Below are 19,223 nucleotides of genomic sequence, written 5' to 3' on the forward strand. Positions count from 1 at the left end.
ATGGGTGTGTCAGAGGCAGTGCGGTTGGCGCAGGATAGAGCAGGGTTTAGGGCTGTTGTGCATAGGGTCGCTATGAGTCGCAAACGACTCAACGGCACATAACAACAACAACAATATATATTAAAACCTGAATCTGCTTATTTTAATTTCAACTTTGACACACTTTAGGTTCAAAGAATAATCTTTAAAAACACACAGAAGACAGATTTAGGAAGCTTATTCGTCCTGTTTGCTATGTGCTATATGAAAGAAAACTTGTACTTGTTGGAGGGTCATATATGGGTCGCTTCCAACTTGATTATAAACAACAACATTCTAAGGGCATCCAGGAAACCAAAAGATGTATTGCAGTGGGAAAGTCCACTGTCAGGGACCTCTCCCAAGTGCTAATAGCAATGATGTCAGTTTGAAGACTAAGGTGCATCTGAGCGAAATCATAATCTTTTCAATGACTTGCCATGCAGCTGAAAGTTGGACAATGAAAAAGGATGACAGAAGAATTGATGCCTTTGAGTTGTGGTGTTGGAGAAGAGTTCTCAATGAATTATCTATAGCTGTCAAAAGAACAGATAGGTCTTGAGGACAGTGCAACCGAGTGCCACTTGGAGGGAAGGATGGTGAAACTTTGTCTCACATATTTTAGGCACGATGTTAAAAGGGGACAGTCCTTGGGAAAAGACATCATGCTTTGAAAGGAGGAAGATCACCAAAGGAGGGGAATATACTCAATGAGATGGACTGACACAATGACTGTAATGGTGGACATGAGTACGGCAGAAATGGTCAAGACAGCACAAGATAGAGCCGGGTTCAGCTCCATCATACACAGGGTCACTATGAGCTGTAGGTGGACCCCACTGTGCTTAACAACACTTTAAGAGCAGGGAGCTCTGGAGACAGGGGGTCATATTGCCAATCTAAAGGCAGGTAAATGAATCCACGAGCTGCTACATGGGAGAAAGATGGGCAGTCTCCTCCCAGGTAATTTACCACCTCTGAAACCCCAACGGAGAGTTGGCTAGGAGTTGGTTCCAACTCAACGGCAATGAGTGAGTGATGAGTGATTCTAAGAGGAGAAGGGAAGCAATAACTGTCTACTTCTAGATATTTAGGCATAGCACCGATGTATTATGTTACTATACTAGTAATGTATGCTATGTTGCTACTACTAGAACATTTGATCAATGAAAAGAAATCTTGCACATATACCTTCCAACTGAAGTAAATACCTTCTGACAAGTTGAAATGTTAGTATTTCCTTAAAAAAAAATAGAAAAATGTTACTAAACAACTCAAACTAAACCCACAATCAGTGCATAGATTATGCATAGATTACCGTTGATAGTGAGGAAGAAACCACCCCTTCAGGTTTCCAAGGCTGACCCTAATCATGCTATTCTCAATGCCTTCAAATGCATATGGAAGTTGGACAATGAATGAACAAGACTGAAGAAGAATTGATGCCTCTGAAATGTGAAACTGGTGCAGAATATTGAATAACCCACAGACTGCCAAAGAACAAACAAATCTGTCTTGGAGGAAGGACAACCAGAACGCTTCTTAGAAGTAAAGATTGTGAGACTTTGGTCTCACATTGGGTATGTTGTCAGGAGGGACTAGTTCCTGGGAAAGGAATTATACTTGTAAAGGTGGAGGGTCACTGAGTAAGAGGAAGGCGTGCAATGAGACAGACTGACAGAAAAACTACAAGAAGGGGCTTAATCACAGTAGATATAGTGAAGATGGTACAGGATTGAGCAAGCTTTCAATCTGTTGTACACAGAGTTGCTTTTTGTCTGAGAAGACATAAAAGCATCTAACACATCGTCACAGAAGCCGACTGACATGTCCTTATAACAGCTGATGGGTTCAAAGTGATAACCTTGTAGTTAGCAATGGAGCACTTTAACCACTGTTCCACCAGGGCTCTAAATATCACTAAATGCCTGAGACATGTTCTTTTAACAAACATAAAAGGTCACATTGAAATTTGTTTGTAAAAAACAATAAACAGTATTCTTTGCCTGCAGAATGCACGCATACAACCACCACTGCTCTTTAAAATAATTGCCAGGATCATACTGTATTGATCCAAATTAAGAAATCTAAATAAGAGAGAGCCCATGACCTCTCATGTGGCTAAGAGACAAATAAATGTCTGACTGCTAAACATTTGCTGTTCATGTTCTCAACCAGAACTCTGACTCCACCCCAACCCCGCCCCCAAGTGAGGGTTCATGTTTGAGACAAGTGTGCACTACAAAGAATAAAGACACTAGTGGCAGCCAGAGGGAAGAATTTGATGGTGTGGCTGTGACTGTTTCTCTGCCAGGTGTCAAGAGCAGCACATGCTTTTTATCCCATATTAATTGCGTTTTGTTCCTCCTTTTGCCCTCTCAACACTCCAGAGCTTTGGCAAATCTGGGATTACTCACACTTTAAACACTTAAAAAGCAAGATGTGAAAATACGGCTTCTCACTCCAATATCTGAGTCTTCATAGAAAGGACTAGAAGCCAAGTCTCTAGACTCTGACCCAGGGCTCTTTGCCTTACTCTCTCAGATTCCAATTCTCCCAACCCAGGAGGTCTTCACAGTTTCCATTTTTAGCTAATAATCTGAGCAACTAATCTGAGTACTGTCTCCTTCCATAGCTCTGTGTAAAGTGACTGTGGTTTTTATTAGAATCCCTAAACAGTGTTAGGATAAGCCAGCAAAAACACTAAAAAAACCAGATTATCTGCAAAACTTTAAGATGTCTTAGCATTATCTAGCAGTACTTTGGAACTGTTCCCCTGCTGTGACACAAATAGAACATGACAGTATGTGTGCAGCTGCTTAAGGGCAGGAGTGACCAGAGGCAGGCTCTGGAGACTCCAGGTCATGCCCAGCCTGACAGGGGGCCCAGGGAGCGTGTGTGGCTCCTGTCACCTGCTGGCCACATTACAGCAGCAGGCAAACTTTTTAAAACCTGCATCATAAGGTAATCCCACTTGGCCAGACATGAAAGTACACAAACCAGTGACACCCCAACGCCCGGCTCTGACAGTGGGGAGGTCCCCCCCCCCCGCCCTCCGCTAACTGATTGTGGACATGTCCACTTAGTGTCCTGTTAAAACTATGTAAAACTGCACCCCGATTTTGCCAGGTACCATGGGAGAAGCTGCCCAAAGAACTGCCTCAAGAGAATTAGTTTGATAGTTCAACCCTGCCACCACTGCTAGAACAACTCTAAAATAACCAATGACGGTAATAAGGTCTTCCGATACCTCAAAGATTACAGCTTGCTTTAAGAGCCAAGTCGTAAATTACAACGTACAAAGGAAATCCAGAGAATGCATCTGCTGCACCTTATTTGGACCAGCATACTATTTAGTGTCACATTTATGTCAGCACCTAACTTGCAATTTCTTTTTATTTGCTTAAGTTTTTTGCTTAAGTAATTTTATGCATTAAACTTGTTCTTTGAGAAAACAGTTCATTAATTAGAGCAAAAAAGCACAGAATTAACAACCCATTGAAATGCACAAGGATAAATGTGAACGTATGTTTATTTACAGCTTTCATTGCTTAAATTGCAAATAAAATTATCAATTCAATTGCTATACTTTCAGAAGAGAAATAATTTTTTCCATTCTCTTTTAAAAAAACTGAGTACAAATTAATACAGTGGAGTAATAGAAACAAAATTACATATAAAACATGACTTTAAACACAAATGTACTTCCTTTAGATTAGCAAACATAATATGTAATTGTTGGTAACAAGAGCCAACAAAAATGGAATATAGACATCGGTATCTTACGGTATTTGTATATTCTATTATGACAACAAAAACAGTAAGTTTTAAATTTTTACCAAAGAGGAATATAAACATATAAATAGGAAAATCTGTTCCTTTTATACTTTCATCTGAAATTATTTTTCTCAATTAATAAAAATGCTTACTTTTAAAAGGTATGTATCACAGCTGCCATACATATCTCTTACATGCATAACACACTTTTCATCCTATAAGAAAATTAGGACTATTTCCAGTGGACTTTAATTTAATGCCAAACCCTAAGCTGCTTCATGTAACCCACAGAGGACTGAAAGCTAGAACTGTATTGTATTGGAGTGTAGCATACATACTGTATTGCCCCGTGCTAGTCTGATATATGCTAGTCGGCAATGCCATGGTAGCAATATTAGGTGGCGTTCCTTCTTCTTCTGGTTTTTCTTCTTCAATCTTGGAAACACCAGGCACATCAGAGGAAAGTTCATTCAGTATTTTTCTAAAATGAAATGCAAACAATGTAAGTAATTAAGGTAGGTAAATAAAATTTAAAATAGAAAAAATTATACTGGAACACTCTGTTCGAGATATAATTATTCCTTTTTGGAAGAAGTTATTATTAAAGTAGGAAACATTATTAACTTACCTGTAAGAGGGTCTTCGTGAAAGTATTTCTCTACGCTTATGAGAATCAATTACACCTTCTGATTCTGCAGACTCATCTGTCTCTGCAATTGTTGCTACCTATAACACAAGAGTTTCTGAAATGCATCATAAAATAAATGATCTTCTCCCTCAAGCAACCAACAGTGTATAGGTGATGGTATGATGGTATTGCTGTGGCAAACCTGGAGCTCACAGTCTTGCTTTAAAAAGGCAGTAGAAGCATAAGCATTTAAGATGTAAAGCATATGTATGCGTCAATGAGGAAATGAGTGGTAGAGATAACAGAGTCTACAGAAATGCAAAGCATAGTTGAGTTGTCAGATGAATTTGCACAGGAAAAAACTGAACTTAAAAATGCGTAAGTTCTCACCTAACAACAAGAAAACCTCTGGACAAGATTTGGTTCCTTGAAGTTCCTGCAAGGATAAATATTATACCAACCACTTCTAAGTCAACTTGAGAAGCATAATTACCAAGCACATTGTGAGTCATCCAGTTAGCTTTCTCCTACAGATGAATCTGTCTGATTTGGGAGAAATTCAAAGATTTTTTTTTTTAACATTGTTCCCTATGGATGACCTCATCACTGCCTATCTCAAACTAAAGAGAGTAAGAGACTAGGGGCATTAGTCCAAAAAGAAGTTTCTTTTTTTTTTCTACTCTTTGATTATAAATTCTTTGTCTAAAGTAAAATAAGCTAAATGAAATAAAAGTTTATCAAAATAAAAAAAAATGCGTTAAGTTCTAAGATCCTAAACTGAAAATGCCCTTCAAAATTCAAATGGAAGGGAGTGAAAGGCAGGAGAAACGCCAAGGCTGCATGTCACTGAGGTTTTCTTCTAGTTGACTTGAACATGGTCTTCCAATTAAGGGTTGCACACACACAAAGAATAGTTACACAGGAAAGAAAGGAGTCAAGTAGACTGGTTAAAAATCATGATGTATATTAGAAGAAAGAGATTGGATTTTGGTGGTGGTAGATGGAGGGTCAAAATAAGGAATTTCACCTTAAAAGAAAGATCAGCATACTTCACTTTTTTTTTTTTGCCATTGTACTTTTATTCACTATGTGCTGCCGAAGCGAGCATTTCACTTTTAAAGCCAATTAATACTCATTGTAATAATATGATTAAAGCTAGAAAGCCAAAATAATAAAATTTCTCCACCAACACTATCATATGCACTTCATCATTTAACTCTGAGAACCTAAGGTGATTCTGCATCACAAAAATCCTTAATATAACAAATACATAAGAATCTGGTTTGTGCATAGTAAAGTGGACTGGGGGATTGGACAACAATGAAAGAATATTTTTTTCCAAAGAGAAAAGTGAACTGGGGGTGGACAGGGAGGAAAATGTGCAAAAATGAATGTATGGAAATACAAGTGTTCTGTATTTTCATTAAAATCTCAATTAAAAAAAGAATCTGATTTGGAGAAAATCAAAAGAACTTTTTAAAACATCAACAATGCAAAAAAAAAAAAAAGAACACATAATTCTCAAAGAACATGCATGTTTATACATGTCTGTCAACAAATATGGCCATGCAGCTCTTGGCAGGGACACCAACACATAAAAAATATTCACACCAGGAATAATAATAAAAGATATTGGAAAAACTAGTTATTGCCACAAGACAATCCTATACCACCCTCAAATATTTACACTTTTCACTGTTTTGTTTTTTTCCACTTCTTTCATGTGATCATAATAGCTCCAGAGTTGATGAGTTTGGCACAGGATAGAACAGAATTGAGAGCTGTTGTACCTATACTGAGTCACTATGAGTTGCAAGTGTCTTGATTACACTTAATAATAACAACATGTGAGGTAGGCAATTATTTACTCATGTGAAGGAAAAATTGATGTTTATACAGAAATCTTAAGTGATTTGTCTGTGCCCAACAGGTTCGGATTTTCAGACAATCTCCACCAGAACACTTATATACAAAGGAAGTATTTCACTTAACAAAAGTCATACAAAGGCAACTGAATTTAAGATGGTATTTTTCTCAAATAGGTATAGTTAAAACTATACCTAGTAAATATCTATAATCCAACAAAGTTCAGAATACAAAGAGGGCACTACAAAGACTTTCTTGTTTTCTAGGGGTTAGGGAGAGTCAGAAACTCTTAGAATCAAGGGCCATCACAAGAAAACGAAGGGCAACACAGGGAGAGATTCCTCTGATGATGGAGGCTGACTTGCAATGCTTGCATATTTATCATCTGAAGTATCACCCTTGTTCCGCAACACCCAGCCTTATCCTGAAATAAACTATATACTCAAACACGCAGGAAGACGAGGCTGGCTAACAATATCCATCAACCTGTTTTCCTCACAGATTTTCTTAGTCAGCAATTAAGATCAGAGAACATAGATATCTGAAAGGATAATAAACAACTGACCTGACAACACACAAAAATAGACTGACCTCAACAAGAAACAGAAATAAATAAACAAGAAAATATGCTTTAAGAAAACAACAACAAAAGCCATTGCAGGCATTTACAAGATCATTAACATCTTTGGCATGAAGGAATTTTCAAGGTTTATGACTAAGTTGGATGGTAACAGGTAAGAAAATACATCTCTGGATCACAACCACAGCAATGAGGTGGACAACAGCCAAGTTTTGATCTGAGAGGGGTATGTGATGCATAACCACAGCACCAACGTGCCACTGAGACCACATTATTTTCAAAGAATTATGTATTTTTCATTAAGAGTAAATGTCTCTCTAAGTATGTAAACCATTTCCAAAATAAAGTGCTCTCTCTTTTTCTCTCTCTCTCTCTCACACACACAAGAACTTCACTATATATTATATTATGCTCTAATATATTTTATTATATATATATAAACATCACTGGTTATACTTCTCTGGAGACTACTGCCTAAGATATCCAGAAAACAAAGATAATCAGACTCTGGGTTTAAACTCTTAAGAAGAGCATATATTTGCAATCCAGAAGGAGCGTGGTTTGAATCCACCAGATGCTCCACTGGAGGAGGGGCAATCTCCTCCTGTGCAAGTCGGATCTGATTCAACGGTACACAACAAGGAAAAAAAATTTAAAAAAAAAGGAAGAGCTTATTTAATTGGGATCCCCCTCCATAAGAGACTTGAAAATGACAAAAGAAGTAATCTTAGGTAACTAACTAAAACAAAAATAATTTCTAATAAATGCCACTGGACAGTTTTGCTAAATAAACACTTAAATAAGACGTAAACTGTCATTTCAAAAGCACTCATCCTGCAAATTAAGCCCTGACAGCAAACTCACAGCTCTTAAATTGGGTTTATGTATGTAGTAGAGCACAATGCTCTTTAAACTCTCCCAGATGTTTAATAAAACTTTTGAGCATTAAAATAAGACAAAAGAATATATGGTAAGCAAGAAAATCAGTAAAAAGGAGGGAAGGAGGGATAAATACTTGAGAAAAACAAAGGCAAGTCAAGCTAACCTGTGCAGTTTGTATCTGTGGTGACTGAATAACCGATGGCTGTGGTGTCTGAATTACTCCTTGGACATGTACAGTTTGGCCTGAAGGTAACTGCACTAGAGTTACAGCTGGGGAGCCTCTTCCAGTGCCTGATCCAGCTACAGAAACCTGAAAAAAATGATTAAAATTGAGAATGATGGCTCATCCTGTTGGGCTGCACTTTTGTTTTTCAGACATGTCACTCAGGCTTACGACCGGCCAACTTTCCTTTCCTTTTGCCTGCTTCTAGAAGATGACAAAACCAGCTGGGTTCTTACCATTAAAGGGTGGTTACTGTGCTAGCACTGTCCTTCTCGGATGTGACAGATATTAAAGAACCCATGCTCCTCACTTTGGTCCCCATGCTTCGGTGGCTAAGAATGTTCAAGCACCAAGTTCTAAAGCAGTTAAACTACCTCACTACGACCTCATGACTACTAACAGTGAAGCCTTTTTTAGGCCAGAGGGTAAGTGACCCTCTCTAACTTCCTTTTTGCTTTAATTAAAGCAACACTGGAGAGGATCAGTTTTTTTTCCACTATGCAGAATTTTTTATTTTTTAGAAAATGAAAAATTGGGCATAAGCTGTTCTCTACTAAATACAAGCTATATTGTCTGTACTCGTAAAAATTAGACCTATTTTTCTACTTCTGTAATCACACACAAAAAGGCACAGGCCAAAAAATTGCTGGGAGTTGTTTCATGACTTCAGCTGCCTGTAGTGTTTCTGGGCCAAGAGAAGCCCACACCCTGGAACTGGAGCATTCCCACAGTCTGCTTCTCCCCGACCTGGGGCAGCCTGAGAGAAGGCCAGCCCATCATTGAGTGGGGAGAAGGGAGCTACAGCTACGTCACAACCACCCCGAGGGCTTCCAACTGAGATCCCTACAGGCAAAATGGTAATAATACTGCCACTCTCATACCTCAAAGCTTGTCACACTTTCTGACTAATAAACACCTCTGATCTATAGGCAATGAGTAATCTTAGACAATTTCCCCTCATGTTGCTAAGATTCACCATTCATTTGATGCTGATAACCCAAAGACTGTCCAAGACTCTGGAGAAAAGAAGTCATGTGGATACAAAACACACCACCAGTTCTATCACAAGTCATATGAGAGTCTCTAAAGGAAACCTCTATGGTACTTCATTTTAAGGAATACACTAATGATTTCCAATCAACCTGTGCTAGTGCTTGAAAAGAATAAGAATCCTAATAAAATAAAATTAATGAAATATGGGTTTGTAACAAATTATTTTCATTTTTATTTGTAACATTTTTCACTTAGATATCCTGAACAACCCAAAAGTTTTCAAAAACACCTTACAGGCATATAAAAGTACTTGTTATGTTACACACTGTACTTATATGTAGTAGGCTAGAAAGCACACTGATAAAACTACTTTCTAAGGAACAAAAAGTAAACAGTAGAGAAACAACTGTTCAACTGTGTAGACCATAAATGTTAAGAGTTGTATATAAAAAAGGAAACTTGGGTCTGTGTCGGCCTAAATGGTTAAGTGAAGCTTTTATCTGGAAACCAGAATTCTTGATGTGAGCCTGAGTAACAGTGGGATAGAGAGACAAACTAGGGCAGAGATACAGAATATGCACCCAAGAGGCAAATAAATGTAGCCCCTCTGCCCCAGGGGGCACCCAAATGTACTTGTCCAGGGAGCTGCACTCACCCAAAGGCATTTGATTCCACTGAAGGGTCACGTATAAATTGGTTCAGACTCAATAGCAATGAGTTGAGTTGATGAAGCCCTGCCTCCCGCCAGCAAGGATGTAGCCACTTGGGGTAACAAGAAGTTTAAAAACATTGGAAGAATTCACTCTACAAATGCTTCCAGCTCAAAAGGCAACATTGTGTGGGTTACGGAAATGTATCCTCTATTAGTGGACCAATCACCAAAAAAGCACTTGTTTCTATATACCACTAATTCTCCAAACACTTTTATGCTTCTGTAAGATGTCTGACCTCAAAGTGCTTTTTTTACGTGGGTTTTATCCAGTAAGGTTCTGGAAAAGGCTTGGCAACTGACCGCCGGAAGGGGAAACCTTGACTGGTACCTTTTGCTAACTCCAGTGAGGTAAATTTTCCTACAACAGTTCATTACCAGAATGATGACGCTGAACAAAAATAGGAAAAAGGGGCACATAGCTGGTTTTCACAAACCAGTAGAAACCAGCTCTGGCAGGTATGTCACTAGTGTTTCCATACCTGAAATTCAACTAAGGAACTTTAGAAATAATTAACTCGCTTAAATAGGAAATCTATTACGTGCTACCAAATGTGTCTTAGGTTATGAAAGAAAGCACAATTCTCTCATCTCCATCACTGAACCAGTTGGAATGTTTTAACTTAAAGATGTGAAGAAAAACCTGGGCCCTACAAAGATGTATAGGTGGAAAAGGGAAGAGTATTTGAATAACCTTCCCAGGAGATTAAGATTACAGCAAAACTCAACAAGTGTTAGGTTTTTTTAAAAAGTTTGCTTCACTGTAGAATCTGAAACAGTTATCAATGAACTTTCCATAGCGTTAATGGTCCTTGTTGCATTTTAAATGGACCTTTTAAGCATTTAAGACTTTGCAACACTGTGCAATAGTCATTTGAAAAATACTGACTGCTGAGTTAAGCAGATCTTTTGATGTTGACACATTTCCTAATGTACCATCAGAAAAATTAGTCATTAAAATCACTCCAAGTCCCCGCAGAAGTGTCTCTAAGTTATGAAACTTCCAGGTGCAGAAACAAATTTTTCAATATTTGTAACTTGTTTAAAAGCCTGAATGTTGTCACTCAACAAGTATTGTCAGCTGCTCTCCTTGAACCAAAAGTCTTATTCATTTGTGGGAGAAAAACTTGCAATATATTTTATCTTAAAGACTCGACGGCATAAAACAACAACATCTGTAACAAAGTTGTTAGTTGTTCTTTTGAGAAAAAGAATGATCTATGAAGGGGGAAAAATCCAAAACTAAGTAGTTCATCTCACCACTCAAATAGCATCAAGTGTCTCTCCCTAAGACCATCACCCGCCTTCTTTCTATGTACTGTGTATTTCAAGATACAGGTTCTTAACATGATATGTACTCAAGAGTTGAGACTTAACAGCCTTAGAAATTATTCCTTCATCAAGGATGTTCTTACAGGAAACAGAAGGGGGGTGGTGTATGTACATTCAGTTTAATTTTAACTGTAAAATACATGATTATGCACAAACAGTAGGGGTTTTTTGCATTCCAATCACTAGAAATTGTCAATAGAACTTGAGTGCATCTTTGATCAATTTCAAACAGTCAACAGGACCAGAGGAAGACATCTTAACGAGCTGTAATATGTAGGTCACATAACCTTGACTGCCGAAAGGGAAGAAGATCCAAAGTGCTTATTGATGAAGATCAAAGGCTGCAGTTTTCAGTATGGATTACACTTAATATTAAAAATCCCCCGAATCATCACAATACAACCAGTAAGTAATATTATGCTCACCAGAGAAAAGACTGAAGTTGTCAAAGGTTTTATTTTACTGCTTCAGGAATAGATGGTATACCAATTGACATATTTCAGTTAACAGATGCTGCCCTGGATGTGCTCACCAAGTTGTGCCAAGAAATCTGGAGAACAACCACTTGGCCAACTAACTGGAAGAGATCGGTATTTGTTCCTATCCCAAAGAAAGGTGACCCAACAGAATGTGGAAACTACAGAACAATCTCACTGATTTCACATGCAAGCAAGATTTTACTGAAGATTATCCAAAAATGACTGGAACAGTACATCAGCAGAGAACTGCCAGAAGTCCAGGCTGGGCTTAGAAGGGGTCGTGGCACTAGAGATATTGTAGCTGATGTTAGATGGATCTTGGCTGGAAGCAGGGAATACCAGAGGAATGCCTATCTGTGTTTCATTGACTATGCAAAGGCATTTGACTGTGTAGATCATAACAAACTATGGTTGACTCTGAGAAGAATGGGAATCCCAGAACACTTGATCATTCTAATGCGAAACTTATACTTGGACCAGGAGGCAGTCGTCAGAACAGTGCAAGGGAACACTGCATGGTTCAAAATTGGGAAGGGCGTACGGCAGGGATGCATCCTATCTCCATACCTTTTCAACCTATATGCAGAACAGATTATCTGGGAGGTTGGGCTCTATGAGGAGAAATGTGGGGTCAAGATTGGTGGATGATTTATCAACAACCTGCATTATACGGATGACACAACCCTGCTTGCTGAAACTGAGGAGGACCTGAAGCGCCTGCTGCAGAGTGTCAAGTACTGCAGCCTACAATATGGATTGAGGCTCAATGTCAAGAAGACAAAGATTCTCACCACTGGACCAATTGGCAGCATCAGGATGGATGGTGAACAGATTGAGATTGTACACAGCTTTAGTTTGCCTGGCTCCATAGTCAACAGTCTTGGCACCAGCAGCCAGGAAATTAAAAGGCGCATTGCCATGGGAAAGTCTGCTGTTAGGGACCTCTCCAAAGCACTGAAGAGCAATGGTGTCTCTCTGGAGACTAAGGTGCATCTGATACAGGCTATGATGTTCGCAATTACTTGTTATGCATTAGAGAGTTGGACAATAACCAAGGAGGATAGAAGGAGAATTGATGCCTTTGAGTTGTGGTGCTGGAGAAGAGTATTGAGAATACCATGGACTGCTAGGAAAACAAACAGATTTGTCCTGGAAAGGGTTAAACCGGGTGGCTCCTTGGAGGCAAGGATTCTGAGGCTCCGTCTAACATACTTTGGACATGTTGTGAGGAGAGACCGGTCCTTGGAGAGGGACATCATGCTTGGGAGGGTGGAGGGACAGCGCAGGAGAGGAAGGCCCTCTATGAGGTGGATTGATTCAGTGACTGGGATAATTGGGATGGGAGTGTCAGAGACAGTGCGATTGGCACAGGACAGAGCGGAGTTTAGGGCTGTTGTACATAGGGTCGCTATGAGTCGCAAGTGACTCGACGGCACATAACAACAACAACCACCTAAAAGATTACTACTGCCAAAGATTTCCTTTTACTGCATTGAATATGGCTATGGAAGTAGCAGTCAAGAAAGCAACTGATAAATGATTTCTTTGAGCTAATCTGGGGAGAAAGATGAGTAATCTCCTCTCAGGCGATTTCTAGCCTCGGAAAACCCACTGAAGGGTCAGCTATGAGTTGGTTCCATTTCCAGAGCAATGAGCTTGAGTTTTCTGAATTTTGGACATGCTATTAAAGATCTCTATAAAGTGTTAAAAAGCAAAGACGCCACTTAAAAAAAATATTGTTATATTATTTGTGTGTCCCATCAAATTGGATCTGACTGGTACAGGAGGAGGTTGCCCCTCATTCTCCAACAGAGTATCTGGTGGATTTGAACCATGTACCTCTGGGATTGCAGTGCAGCTTTTTGCCACTAGGCCAAGAGAGTTCCCTACAAAGACACCACTTTTAAGGACTAAAGCATACCTGATCCAAGTCAAGGGCACTCTGAAGGTACAGTTAGTTTGGAGGGAGTTGCACTCCTAATCCACCAATGGCTCTGAGGAAGAAGATGAGCAATCTCCTCCTATGCGGTTTTCAGACTCAAAAACGCAATGGGGAGGTCAGCTATAAGTCACTTCCAACTTGATAGCAATAACTATGCACTTAATCCATACTATGGTATTTCAGCCTCCTTAGACACATGCAAAAGCTGGGCAATAAATAAGAAAAATGATGAACTGATGCCTTTGCCTTATAATATTGCCGTAAAAATATTGAATGCACAGTGGACTACCAGAAACAAGCAAACACAGCTGTCTTGAAAGAATTACAGTCAGAATGCTCCTTGGAAACAAGGACGGAGAGATTTTGTTTCACGTATTTTGGACAGTATCAGCAGGGAACAAACTTGGAGAAGGACATCATGCTCAATCAAGTGGAAAGTGAGTGAAAAAGAGAAAGACATTCAATGGGAGAGACTGACATAGTTGCTGTAACAATGGCTTCAACCATAGCAACAATTGTGAGGACAGGAGCAGGCAGTGTGTTAGTCTGTCAGACATGGTGATGCTGTGAGTGAGAACCAACCTGATGCTACCTTTTAAAGACAATTAGTGTCAATCTCTGTCAATGACCTGATCTGTTCTAAGATCACCAATTTTATCTACTGTTTTTCTCTATTATTATAGAAATAGTTTTGTCCTTAAAAACTTTTATCTCGAGGATTCACAGACCACACCTGGAAAATGTTGCGTCTGTGGTTACTGTTCAACTATGGCAGCTCAGAAAGGAGCCCTGGAAGCACAGGGGCTAAGACCTTGGTAGTTGACAGAAAAACTTGGTAGTTCAAATTCACCAGCTGCAGTTTGCTTCCATACAGATTGCTGTTGTGGTTGCTATGTGCCATCAAATTGAGTAAGACTCACTGTGACCCTATGAACAGCCAGAGTGAACCCTACCCTATCCTGTGCCATCCTTGCAATCTCTGAAACACTCAAGACCATTGCTGAAGTCACCATGCCAATCCATCTCATTGGGTGACTTCCTCTCCTTCCTTGAGCCCTCATCTTTCCAAGCATAATGTCTTTCTCCAAAAGAAGTTTCTACTCTGTTGTATGGGTGTGCTATGAGCTAGAATAAATTCAACACGCACCCAATACCACCAAAAAGAGAGATTTTCAGATACCCAGTGACTCTCAATAGTTCACTTTAAAAAATTTAGATTAAGGTACTTAAAGACAATGAACTTGAAACTAAAGGAGAAAATCTAAAAGTACTCTCTCTGCATTCTCAAAAAGGGGACCTGGACTGAAATGCCCTAGATACTTCCTATACTGAAATGCCTCAGGTTCAAAGAAATGAGTTACTTTGAAAAGCTGAAAACCAACTCAAGAATGAGTTATTATGGGCTTTTGATAATTATGAACCATGCTTTGACTGCTTAAATTTCTTTCAAGTACAGCTCTTAAGATTTTTAAATAATGGTTCTATGAGAATGGCTTAGGGCCAAGAGTAACTGCTGTGAAGGGGTATAATCCCCACTAATAGTCTCCCTAGAATGATGAAATGGACGAATCCTGTAACTTTACAATGAAACACCACAATGTCCAAACTAGGTAATGTCAAGTCTCAGGAGGCAGTTCTTCCATTAAACTGCTCAAATAAAGGCTGGCAAAGTACAACTGACACTACCAAGAGGTAAAATTCACATGTAACCTGTGAAATACAACCCTCAGATGTACAAAACTGTCAAGACAGTCTATTTTCTCATTGATTTTACCAAAAGTGATTAACTAGCATTAACTCTGTAACTGTATCAGTACAATTAATAGGCTAATAGTTCATCATTTAAAAAAATGAATAAGTAAACCATGCGTCCTCCAACCCTGACAGACCAGAGAAATATGAATATATGGCTGCCCTTTAAGTCAGGTCCCATACAGACAGTGTAGAAAGAACAATGACCATGGTTTAAGAACATGCATGGTTGCTCAAAAGTAAAAAAGGGAAAGAAACGTCCTACTCTGACCCTGTTAAGGTGATAAAACCTGTTTTAGACAAGTGTAAAACAATAGGGAGCTCTGCTGGCCTAGTGGCAAGAAGCTGTGCTGCAAGTCCAAACGCACATGGTTCAAGGCCACCAGCTGCTCCGTGGGAGCAGGATGAGCAATCTCCTCTCATGCTATTAACTGCCTCTGAAAACCCACAAGTGAGTCAGCTATGGGTCAGTTCCAACTCCACCGTACACATCAACAGCAAGGGTAAAATGATGAAACCATGTAGAAATGTTTAATAAGCAAGGACTAGGAGACTAATGCTTGGGTTTGACTTCTGATAGGCAATAAAGATGTGAAAAATATTGATAAAGAAAAATCTATTAAAATTATTAGGGTTCATCTACTCATAAGATACACACAGCATTCCACTAAAGTTTAAGAAACAAGAGGGCATGAGTTAACTAAGAGGTCCTTTCTAAAGCACACTACCCTTATAGCAAGATATCTTAAAGTTCACTTGAATGAAAATACGTGCACCGCAGATAAAAAGATCTTTATATTTTCACTCCAAAACTTTTTTATAAGATCTAACAGAAACAAGTCATATTTATTTCATTAACTCATTCCTTTACTCATTCAACAAATCCTTACTGGAGTCTACCATATAAGACCAATCTAGACAATGAAGCTAAAGCAGTCAAGAAGAAAATTCCCTGTCCTCCTAGGTTTCAAAGTTGTTATTAAGTGTCATCAAGTTGAATACAACCCACAGCGACTCAATAAACAGCAGATCTGAACCCTGTCCTATCCTGTGCCATCTTCACAATTTCTGACACACTAGAGCCCACTGTGGCAATCACTGTGAGAATCCACCTGGTTGAGGGTCTTCTTTCTCTTTCATTGACACTCCACCTTCCCAAGCACAGTGTCCCTCTCCAAGGAATAGCCTCTTCTAGCAGCAAGCCTAAAGTATGTGAGACAAAGCTTTATCATCTCTGCTCCAAAGGAAAGCAACTAAAGAAACCAAGTACCTAATTTTAGCTAAATGCTAAAAAGAAAAATAAAGCACTGTGAGGGATTAGAGGGTGAGGGTGAGAGGAGGGCATGTCTGAGCCAAAGCTTCAATGAGTAGAAAAAAGGCATTGGAAGATCTATGATACATTCATCTCAATTCATTTATCATCTCAATGATAAAATTCAGGCAGCTGCTCAGGAAAACAAACTTGAGATATAAAGTGGATGAATTTTCTACTTCATATATTCATACTGTCATACCTCTAAAAAGTGTGCAGCATCAACTCAAAGCAGACACAATGTACCTTTTTTCCCAGGTCCCCCGAAAAGTCCTCTTCTGTTGGGTGTCTGAAACATAGGTTATGCTGATGCCACCACATCCACCAAAAACCCAGCTGCTATTCTGAAGATGTAACTTAAGCTGATGCAACTGATAGCCTTATAAGGCTTTGCAATTTAAAAAATCTCTAATAATGACACTTATGTCTGGGGACACCCCCACAATGTTGTAACACTGCATTTGATTAGCACCTAATAGACCAGGCTCTAGTTGGTAGCTAGGTGCCCTAAGTAAGGGTTTATGATGTCACAGGACAGCTACCATGTCACAGTTACTGGGCCTACATTCAAGTCGGCTAATAAAGGATGAGGGGGTAGAAATGTGATGAATTCACAATAAAGTGGATTGCTCTATCAAGTCTGCTGCTTCAGGAATCAAATCTACTTAATGTCCAGGACTACAATGAAAACCCACTAATAAACTCAGCAAGCAGTTAGAAAGCTTTCTTGATTTCTGTGTATAAAAAGGTAGGAACCTCAAAAGTCTGTTTTGTCTGAGGCAGGGGGAAACACATCTAAAGGTTATTTCATCTATTTTAACACAGAACACAGGAAAATAAGAATTTTGTAACTATCAGTGCTACTAACTAAAATATTTCACATTAATTTTTTAAAACTCTCAATTCATAGAACCTGGACAGAGAGAGATAAAAAAATGTGGAATAAAATCCAATACCACTAAAACAATAGGTCTGCTAGTCTAATAGAGACCGGCAGAACCATCAAAATCAAGGCCCACAGTAACCCTTTGAGCCTGGAACTGAACGCACCCCTATGGTTCAACTTTCAGCCAAACAGCAAACATGCTTATATGATGAACCACAGCACCAGGGAGGTCTTCATCCTTAGACTAATCCACCACACAAGATCACAAGGACACTAAGTGCCCAAGGAGAAAGCTCAGACAGCAGAAAATGGGTAGGAGTAAGGAAAAGCAGAATCACAATGAAGAGATGGAAAGAGTGCCATTACAATCTGGAGACAGTAATGCCATAAAACAAAATCCGTTATGAATGGTAGACTGGAAAACCAACGGCTCTGTAATTTTTCACTGAAAGCACAATCAAAAAATAAAACCAATGGGAATTTGAAGAGATGGGGTGATAAAAAGGCATAGATCAATAGTAATTAATCGTTGTTATGTGCCATCGAGTAGTTTGCAACTCATAGCAAATTAATCATACAGAATGAATATGAATATATATATATACATATATATATATGAATGAAGTACAATGTGTATTAATGGTTGTAGGCTATTTTTTTAAATGGCTATAAATTCTTTAATGAAACCTTTCATCATTACTTTTTCTATCCTTAATAAAATATTTTCTAATTATTAAGTGCCATTGAGTTGAATACGATTCACAGCAACTTTACAAAGTACAGACCAGAACCCTGTCCTGTCGTCTGCCACCCATATCACTTCTGACACACTTGAGTCAATTGCTGCTGTTACTGTGTCAGTCTCTGAGGGTCTTCCTCTCCTTCACTGACCCTCCAATTTTTGGACAATTTTAGTTTGAGGACAAACTAAAATTCAGGGGTTCTTTGTTCACTGTCCTAACTAATGTCCACACAGTGACTACTATGTGAGCCATGCTGTCTTATTTTCTAGGCTTCACAAGTTTGTTTTAACATGCTGCAGCCTCACTACATTTCTAGAATTCTTTTTAGTGGAAAATATCAGAAGTAAAAATTCTTTTAGCTACAAAAACTCGTTGCCATCGAGTTGATTCTGATTCAAAGTGACCATCAGGTTCCCAAAACCATATAACTTTTTTTGTTGGGGGGGCGGGCAAGCAGGTAGATAAAGGCTTGTTTTATTGAATGACTGCTCTATGTAACTGCCAAGGCCGTTATGTACAGACAGGAGAGAAGCTTTATTTCTTTGCCCCTTCCTCTTTAGTCTTGATTTCTTCTTTCTCGGCCACTCCTCACGACATCTACGTACCTCCTTGGTCTTAGACCTACGGGCCTCAGCCTGGTTATCTTAAGGAGAGGAGATTGACCACCTTTCTCTCAAGGAGCAGCTGGTTTGGAAGCAAATTATCCGAAATGCAGGCTACACCACCAGAGCTTCTTAGTTTGGCTCCAGAATTTATAAAAGCTAATCTTAATATTTTTCACATTAGAACGATCAAGTGTTCTGGGATTCCCATTCTTCTCAGAGTCAGCCACAGTTTGTTATGATCTACACAGTCAAATGCCTTTGCATAGTCAATGAAACACAGATAGACATTCCTCTGGTAATCCCTGCTTTCAGTCAAGATCCATCTAACATCAGCTACAACATCTCTAGTACCATGACCCCTTCTGAAACCAGCCTTGACTTCTGGTAGTTCTCTGTTGATGTGCTGTTCCAGTCGTTTTTGGATAATCTTCAGTAAAATCTTGCTTGCATGTGAAATCAGTGAAATTGTTCTATAGTTTCCACATTCGGTTGGGTC

At 39.1% G+C, this 19,223-nt stretch overlaps 1 protein-coding gene across 10 annotated transcripts in view; it reads right to left on the minus strand.

Moving 5' to 3' along the window:
- CREM (cAMP responsive element modulator) overlaps positions 1-19,223 on the minus strand; it is a 110,906-nt gene that overhangs the window by 32,288 nt on the left and 59,395 nt on the right. For 4 of the 10 annotated variants that reach the window (XM_006888919.1, XM_006888921.1, XM_006888918.1 and 1 more), the window contains exons 2-4: positions 7,915-8,061; positions 4,424-4,521; positions 4,134-4,276 (exon numbers count right to left, since the gene is read on the minus strand). In XM_006888919.1, coding sequence (XP_006888981.1) covers positions 4,134-4,276; positions 4,424-4,521; positions 7,915-8,061 — 388 coding nt within the window. Of the gene's footprint in view, positions 1-4,133; positions 4,277-4,423; positions 4,522-7,914; positions 8,062-16,739; positions 16,815-19,223 lie in introns of those variants that run through there. The other 6 variants (XM_006888926.1, XM_006888923.1, XM_006888922.1 and 3 more) reach the window with 2 other exon arrangements.

This window comes from Elephantulus edwardii, unplaced genomic scaffold, assembly GCF_000299155.1.
Source record: "Elephantulus edwardii isolate Elephantulus edwardi_28Jun2011 unplaced genomic scaffold, EleEdw1.0 scaffold00073, whole genome shotgun sequence".
Classification (NCBI taxonomy): domain Eukaryota; kingdom Metazoa; phylum Chordata; class Mammalia; order Macroscelidea; family Macroscelididae; genus Elephantulus; species Elephantulus edwardii.